Source organism: Limulus polyphemus, unplaced genomic scaffold (genome assembly GCF_000517525.1).
Source record: "Limulus polyphemus unplaced genomic scaffold, Limulus_polyphemus-2.1.2 Scaffold4699, whole genome shotgun sequence".
Taxonomy (NCBI): Eukaryota; Metazoa; Arthropoda; class Merostomata; order Xiphosura; family Limulidae; genus Limulus; species Limulus polyphemus.
The window spans coordinates 9,764-18,561 of record NW_013670309.1 but is presented as its reverse complement, the minus strand read 5'-3'; the positions used below and the strand labels follow the sequence as shown (position 1 = coordinate 18,561).

Below are 8,798 nucleotides of genomic sequence, written 5' to 3'. Positions count from 1 at the left end.
AGGGCAAATAGGATTTTAGGTTGTATCTACAGAAATATTGAATACAAAGCTAAAGAGGTTATACTTTCATTGTACAGGTAATTTGGAATATTGTGTTCAGTCTTGGACTACTAGAATGGTGCCTGGGATGGAGAGTTTGTCATACAAGGAGAGGTTAAGAAATTTTCTCTTGAAAAAAGTAGAGTTAGAGGGGATCTGATTGAGATGTTTAAGATTGTAAAGTGAATTGATACTTAATGGTGAGAATAGTTGGACTATAGGACACAAATATAAATTTTGGCAGGGTATCATCTTCAGCTAAGAACAGTTTTACTTTTCTAACAGGGTGGTTGGCCTTTGGAATGTGTTTCCTTCAAATGTTGTGGAGGCATTAAATTTAAGTGAATTTTAGAGAACGCTTGATAACTATATGAATGATAAGGACAGGCTTTGAGGGTTTTGTAATAGTTTTAGTTTGTTTTAGAGAATAGGACAGCTAAGATAGACCAATAGACCCCTTGTTGTTATTGTTATGTTTCTGTGATTGAATTGCTTGGTTCTACTAGACATTACTTGTTTTAGGATTTATCTTGATAACTATATGAATGATAAGTACAGGCTTTGAGGGTTTTTTTGTAATAGTTTTAGAGAATGGGACAGCTAAGATAAACCAATAGACCCCTTGTTGTCCCTAAACATTGTTATGTTTCTGTGATTGAATTGCTTGGTTCTACCAGACATTCCTTGTTTTAGGATTTATCAGTGATGGGTAAAATATATTTTGAAACATTTATTGCATGTGAAAATAAATATTTTTTTGTCCTTACCACTATCTTTATCTTCACTGTTAGCTAGGAATATATATTCAAGAAACATTAACAGCATTTTTTCTTTAATTTAAAACACTGATTTTTTGTGAGATTATTGGCTTAAAACTAATGCATTTATATAATACCTTTTTTATCCCCCAGAACTGGCTTTATTTACTGTATTATGATGCTGTTAGATTTTATTAATCAATATTCTTTCAGGGTAACAGAAAAAGTTAATTATTATTAATGACCCCTGAATTCAAAGATAAATAAAATAAAATGTACTAGACAGCAGTAAGCTTGGTTGCAGTAGTGGAAGCCAGCCCTTTACAGGAGTGTAAGAAAAGAAGTTATGTGGGGCCTAATAGTCTTTTGTTGTCTGTAGGTTATGTTATACTTCTATTCTGTGCTCAGTGCAGAAAAATATAATATGTAATTCAGCAAACCAATCACTTGCTTCTAGACATCCATCATCCTTCTTGCTCTTACATACTACCGAAGTTGTATCGTTTTTTCTTGTTTACAACTAAGATAAGCAGTTTACGGTCTTTTAGCTGGTTGCCGTGGGACAGTTTTTGTCACATCCTTCATACAGTACAGTTGTACATGGTTAAATGCTGACCACTATTGAAGGAATCATCCAGTTGGGATACATTTGACGTCTGTTACATTTTACAAAGTTTTCGAATCATCCTTTCCTTTAGTCAGTCAGTAGAAATTGTCACTTACAGTTTTGTTAAATAGCAGCTGTATTCCCTTTCAGTTGCTACTGTTGATAAACTTGAAAGATGAGTGTGTTTGTAAAGTAAAGAAACGATTATTGTAAAGTAGTCTAAGAAATTATTGTTGATAACGGCACTTCTGCAAGACAGGCATCAATTTGCACGTGATGTTAAAGATAAAAGGGATCTTTTATCCTACCATGTTTTTACAGACCAATCATGATATGACTACATCTCTGCATTTATATAAAGCTCAATCATTCATGAGTCCTATTATATTATAAGTCTGTTTTGCATATGCAAGTAACTAGAATGTTCTAAGAATGTGTATTGGAAGGTCTTATACAAATATTACACTTCAGATATTGCCCGTTGAAAACTGTAGGGTATCTAGACTTAAAGGATTCTACAAGCTTCATAAAAAATAAGCTAGCCAGTATTTGTATTTCTTCACATAGAAATTGTTACTTGAATGAAGTACGACGTGAAAGTTTTGTTCCCATTTTTTCATCTTCTGTTTACTTGTATATATTCTTCATACAGGTTTGGTAGTTATAATGTTGGGAAGATGACTGTTTCTGTTGTACTGTGTGGAGACAGACTTAATCAAACCATTACGACTTTAAAATCTGCAGTAGCATTGAACAAGGGCTATCTCCATTTTGTTTTAACTGCAGACCAACCGAATATCAAGCTTCTTGAGGAAAAGGTTAGTTAACACTGAATAGTTTCACAATAAAAATGATAACAATACTTACGGTAAACAACGTTGTTTATTTATAACGGAAGGGGACACAGATAAACGTTTTGGAATTGTACAGATTCCATCTTCCGTATCTAAAGCAAAATAAAGGAATTGAGTCATTCCTAAGTAAAAAGAATTAAATACATTACTGGAATAACAATAATTGATATGTACAGTATTTTTATCTGTTACTCCTTCACTTTCTGTGTGTTTTAGTTTTAATTAAATTATCTTGCGTATCATTATCCTTTTTATTGTAGAACTTTGTTTCCTCCAAACACATTATTGCTAACGTCATTGAATATTTGTATTTTATAACTGGAAAAGTATATGTACGTGTACTATTAATATATGTTGTTGTTTTTTTCTTTCGAAACTTGTGATTAACATTATTTAAAAAAATGATAATACATTTATATTATAAACTACTGTATAATAATTTCAACTTCTGATTTAAATTTTGAAATACAGATCCTTGACTGGCCCCACAAAGTTCTACAGAAGTTGTCGTTTGAGATATATCCAGTCACCTTTCCTACAGGTGGTGCTGAAGTAGAGTGGAGAAAACTCTTTAAACTGTGTGCAGCTCAAAGGCTGTTTCTTCCAGTAAGCTCTTTATTATTATTATTATTATACAGCCGTGCTGCAGATTTTTTGCTGTAAACTTTCTAATAATCCTTAAAGAAAAGAAACAAAAGTGAGATAACGGTAGTAATGTAATGATAATGATTTTGTGTGTTATAAACAAGTCGGTACTTTTGAGAAAGATCTGTTTTTTTTTTAATTTCTGTAATAATAATAATAATTATTTTTAAGCAAGTAACTACACAATTTGAATATTATTTAAACCAAAATATTTAATAAAGAAATTTAGTGTCACACATAATTTTTTCTTAAAATAAAAATGCATTTGAGTTTGTTAGTAATAACTTTTTTTTTTCCATTGAACCAGTGTACTTAGCAAATTTTGTAAGTACTGAATCTTGTCTGTATGTTTATAATGTTATACAGGGCTTATTAAGATATCTTACACCACTTTTATGTCTCATTTATTCCACGTGTGTTTAACAAGGAAGCTCTGAGTTATCCAGATCATGTATGGTATTCCACTTCTGGAAGGTGCACATCCAGTATTTCCTCAACTCTCTTGCAAATTTTTACGGAATATGCACTGTCGTATGAGGAGTCCAGTGGTGTTGGTCAACCCTAAAACTGAAAATAACTGGAGTAGATATAATGATTTTCTTTTTTGGTATATCGATAATTTTGTGTTCTAAATATTGTCTGGTGTTATTGTAATGCAATATCTATAGAGTTTTTTTACAAAGCCAGTAATCATCGGGAACTGTAAGGACATGCAACAGATTTTCTGTTAAGATTACACATATTTCAAAGGACAGATGTCAAGCGTCGGATTCAAAGCTTTCTTACAAGTGTAAAGTAGCAAAATACTTAACATGCTGCCAGTGCAGCAGATGTGGAAGTGATCATGACAGTTACCAGTTACAGAGAAAACAAGCTGCGAAAGATGTGAGAGACAAACTTCTACTGGTACTAATAAAAAGGCCCAAAAAAAATTGCCTCTGCCCGCGGGCCAGACGTGTTCACAGAATTATTGGAAGATATGAACAGAGTGGTGTTGATTCTGGGAAAGTAAAAAAACCACCATAATCACTATAACCACAGCAAAAGGCTTAACAGAACAAGTACCACAGATCCCTATATTTTATTCTAATTTTTTCCGACTTCCAGATCTTGTGTGAACTTTATTTTGTTACCAGAAATTACACAATTGGTCTGGTTGGCATAAAGATTGTTAATAATTTTTGCATATTTATTCACACTTCTTTGTGATCAGTGTATAGCACTATATTGCATGTTTTTAGGAAATACTTACATTTCACAACTCCTCCATTACTAGAAAATTTTATGTCACATTTAGTCATTTTTGTATATTCAAAGTGCGGTACTTTCCGATGTTTTCAAATGTTCAGAATGTAGCGATGCTCTTGTATGTTTTCAGGAGGTAAATTCTGTATGTTCAGAATATCATACTAGCTTTGTACATTTTTGGGAGATCATGCGTCATGCTGGCTATCTTCTATTTGTATAAAACACTTTAGCTTTGCTCTTTGTAAGGATAATTTACAGAACAGTTGTTCATTTGCATATTCAAATTATCACACTAATTTTTCATATTTTCAGAAGAATTCGTAGTAAACATACTTTTTTTCCGTGTGTGTGTGCTTCAGATTTTATCACTAGATTTCTCTGTTTACAGGAGATCTTACAACATGTTGACTCTCTGCTGTACGTTGACAACGATGTGTTGTTTTTACGACCAGTAGCTGATATATGGAGATATTTCTCTCAAATGAATACTAGTCAGATGGTAGGAATGACTCCCGAAAGTGAAGATTCGGCCACAGGCTGGTATAACCGGTTTGCCCGTCACCCATTCTTTGAGCCACTAGGTAGTTTCACATTTTCTTAATTGTAGACCTTGTTTTTTTATATATAAATTTAAAGTGAATAACATTAACTTTATATATACACACACACATATATATACACAGACAGATAAAACAATCCAAATCTGTTTAAGAGAGAAAGTTAAATGTTAAAACACAAGAGAGAAAGTTAATCAGAATGAACTACACCAAACAACAGAGTGTAACTCGACTTTAACCCGTTCAGGTCAAAGGTCACATTTACCACAATTTTCTCAAAAACTTACTGACATCACTTAATACTGAAGTAATATTATATATATCTCGATGATATTTTTTTAGTGACATATGAAAGCACTTGCCATCTTGAAAATAGAATAATGGGATTATTATTGGTACTGAAAATTTTGTTAACAGCGTTTTCTTTCTCCTTGAAGAACCTAATTGTCATATAATATATTTGTAATATTTATCACTAATTGGGAACTGTTTCATCTGGTTTATTTGTAGTTTTGTCTATGTTTCTGGACTTATTGGGTTAAATAAATCGGAAATCACCGATGCTTGATGCTTTGCTATGTAATTAAACATTTTTTGTATGTCACCAAAAAAATCAAAGCCTATAGTATGTTGTGTGTATGTGAAGGAGAAGTGTTTGTCTGGTGTCATGACATACAAGATGTGGATAATTTAACCCTACCTCAATGGGTCTTCCTATGGTCAGGGGTCAATGGACGTGTCATTCTGGTGTCGTGACATACAAGATGTGGATAATTTAACCCTACCTCAGTGGGTCTTCCTATGGTCAGGGGTCATTTACACGCTACAAGATATCAGATTTTTAATATAAGTTTTAAAACTTTTTTAATTAATGATTTGCTCATGCATTTTTTCTTTTCAAATGTTGACTATCCAACGTGCAAAGTAATTTTGATTTTAAGTTTTAAAAATAATTTTATGCAACAGAAAATTGTCAAATTTCACACGGAAAAATTTATAATATCCCGATAGTTTTCAAAGGTTTTTTTAGAAAAAAACTTTATATTTTATCTGTTATTTTCCCTGATAACCTGCAAAATGTCGTTAAGATACATGAACATTTAAAAAAAGTTACAATATAACTGCTTTATGGTTACTTTGGGGGATATGGGCTAGGTGGAATCCACCCACCCATATTAAAAGGGTTAACTGAGTAAGTAATCACATGAATATTTCAGGTTTGGTAGCCATTTAAATTTTTGCTATGTAAAGCCAATGCCACGAGTAAGAAGAGTCACCTTTGCTAATTTCTATGTTTTGTAGACCTGCATTGGCAAATCACATATACATACCATCCTGCCATCCCCATAAAGCCAACAAAGTATGTTGTGTGCAAGGCACTGATACCTTTGCTAGCTTGTATATGTGTGTGTGTTTGTATTTTCATTCTTTTAGTGGAACGTCTACATACCATTCAAATAAGATTTTTATCTAATGTAGTGAAGAGAAAATCTTATAATTCGATTATGTGTAATCTGGTTACAAAAACAATATTTCTTTACTAGGTTGAAGTTGGTTATCATTAGTTTCTGCTAACGTATCTTTGTTTAACTGGAGCATCTTAGTTTTGCGGAGAATTGAAACAGAATCTTACAAACTGTACAACCCAAGTTCTTTTTTTATAATTGTGTCACTACACTGTAATTCCTTGTAATATAAGTCCTGATAAAAGTTCTATTCTACAAGTTCCTAGAATTTTTTGTTTTCTTAGTAAATCCCACTGTACAACCCAAGTTCTTTTTTTATAATTGTGTCACTACACTGTAATTCCTTGTAATATAAGTCCTGATAAAAGTTCTATAGTACAAGTTCCTAGAATTTTTTGTTTTTCTTAGCAAATCCCACTGTTCGTCTGTAAATTTTATAACTTTGGTGAAAATATGTTTTCTGCAGGTCTCAATTCTGGAGTGATGTTGATGAATTTAACAAGGATGAGAAAGTTCCAATGGCATGCTTATCTAGATCCAATTTTTAAAGAGTACAAACTGAAGCTAGTGTGGGGAGATCAGGATATCATTAATATCATATTCCATCATCATCCAGGTTGGCTTTTTTGATTAATATAATTATCTTAATTAATCGTTAGGGTTGTAGCGATTGAACATTTTGTTTCGTAATATATTACCACATTTTTACGTTAATAAGTAGAGTATATAATAGCAATAGGATGGTTGAATAATTAATTTAATTTTGTATTTGTTCTTAGAATATATCATAATAAAGTTACTTTCATTTGTAAATGTTTTTTTATTTATATATTAAAGAGATATTTTCTCAAGCCCGTTAAGGTAGTTTGAGACCCTGGCGCGCTTATTTTTTGAGGCCCCTTGAATAGGGTACAAACAAATTTGAAGTTAATTATAATTAATACATACTAAGTTAAATACAGAATATGATCTAATTATTCGAGGTAAATTAGAATATGATGTAGCTAATTTTTAAAGATGATATATTAAGATTAATCGATTATTATAATAATTATTTACTTGTACAACGTGACAACTAAGAATGAATTAGATACATAAAAAACAATATAATTACTGTACAACATTATGGAAACATGCCAAAACATTACCCTAAAATCGTTTTTTTCCTTGCTTTGGCGGAAGCAAAATCTCTACTTACATCTTCATAATCTATTTGCCTAAGCAATGTCCTTTCTATCGTGAGCAAGAAAAGGGCATTTAAGCGTTCATTTAACATCGAAGCACGCAATTCATTTTTTACTCTAGCCATTTTAGAGAAAGTTCTCTGTGCACTGCAATTCGTGGCAGGTAGGCATAAGTATATTCTTAATGCCACGTCAACATTAGGAAAAACAGATTCGAGTTTGTTTTTTCTGATTGCTTTGATGCATTGTTGGGCGGATGGTGTTTCACTAACAAAACTTTCACAAACTGTACCCTTTCATCGGGAGAAGAGCTGTCTAGATCTGGAGAGTAAATGTCTCCAAATCTTTTAGCTGCAGCAAAAATTTCAGTCTCATTTAAATTTTTGAAATTAGATAGAAAACCAAACTTCACGTCTTTCACTTTATGTGCAGCAAGTCGATTTTCCAAACACATTTATAACTTGTCAACTACCGGTATAAAATTTTGCACGTGAAACTTGTGAGTTCCAGATAAACTAATTTCACCTTCAGAAGTCTCATCATTTGCCAGTTTTCTTTTTCTCTTTCTAGAACTCTCACTCCTAAACTGTTCTTCTACTATATTTGAAAGCTGATGAGCTTGAATTTCGATTCTATCGAATTCTTCGTATAGTAAATTACATATTCCTTCAGTGAAGTGATAAGCTTTACAGCAAATCAAGGCTCTTTATTTGAAACTTAGCACTTGTAGCATCAAATATTCGAAGAATTTATACCAAAACAATATCTAACATTATCATTTTATTCATCAAAGCAGTAGTTTCATTTCTTACTGTTTGCCTTGCATGAATATCCTTAGATAATTCTTCAAGGTTGGTATAAATTCTGTCGTAGTTTTCATACAGAATTTTTGTTGAAACTGATCTAGCTAACCCTCTTGTTCCACTGAGGTTATTAAGAGTAATTGGCCTCCCGTCACCACTTCTTAAGCCATCATAAATGCTTAGCTAATGCTTTGTTGAAGAAGCACAAAAACTTTTACAGAGTTTGAAGAAAATTAACAAAATTTGATGCCCCTCACCGCTTCGCACTCTGGCACAATTGTGCCATAGTTAATGTAGCCCTGCATTTTCTGCTCAGAATAGAAACCCACTAAAAGTATATGCTACTTTAAGTATGGGCTATTGAACTATGAATAGGAACATATTGTTTGATATAAAGATTTTACTTTGTTTAGCATTAAGTTTATAAATTATTGGTTAGGTGTAGCAGTTAGCCCAGCAAAGCGAGAAATTGTTTGACAATTTTTATCAGTGAAATACTTCTTAAATTCTATCCTATGAATAGAAATTAGAGTAAAGTTTCACATTTATGAATAAAAAACTTTGATGGTGAAATATTTACTACAACTGGAAAATTCAGCTCAAACAGTACATTTGATTGTTGAAGCCCAAGAACCTA

At 32.1% G+C, this 8,798-nt stretch overlaps 1 protein-coding gene across 1 annotated transcript in view; it reads left to right on the top strand.

Moving 5' to 3' along the window:
• LOC106471561 (glucoside xylosyltransferase 1-like) overlaps window positions 1–8,798 on the top strand; it is a 22,538-nt gene that overhangs the window by 11,528 nt on the left and 2,212 nt on the right. Inside the window, exons 3-6 of the mRNA XM_013932165.2 lie at window positions 2,057–2,222; window positions 2,730–2,864; window positions 4,540–4,732; window positions 6,641–6,790. Of these exons, the coding sequence (XP_013787619.2) occupies window positions 2,057–2,222; window positions 2,730–2,864; window positions 4,540–4,732; window positions 6,641–6,790 (644 nt within the window). The remainder of the gene's footprint in view (window positions 1–2,056; window positions 2,223–2,729; window positions 2,865–4,539; window positions 4,733–6,640; window positions 6,791–8,798) is intronic.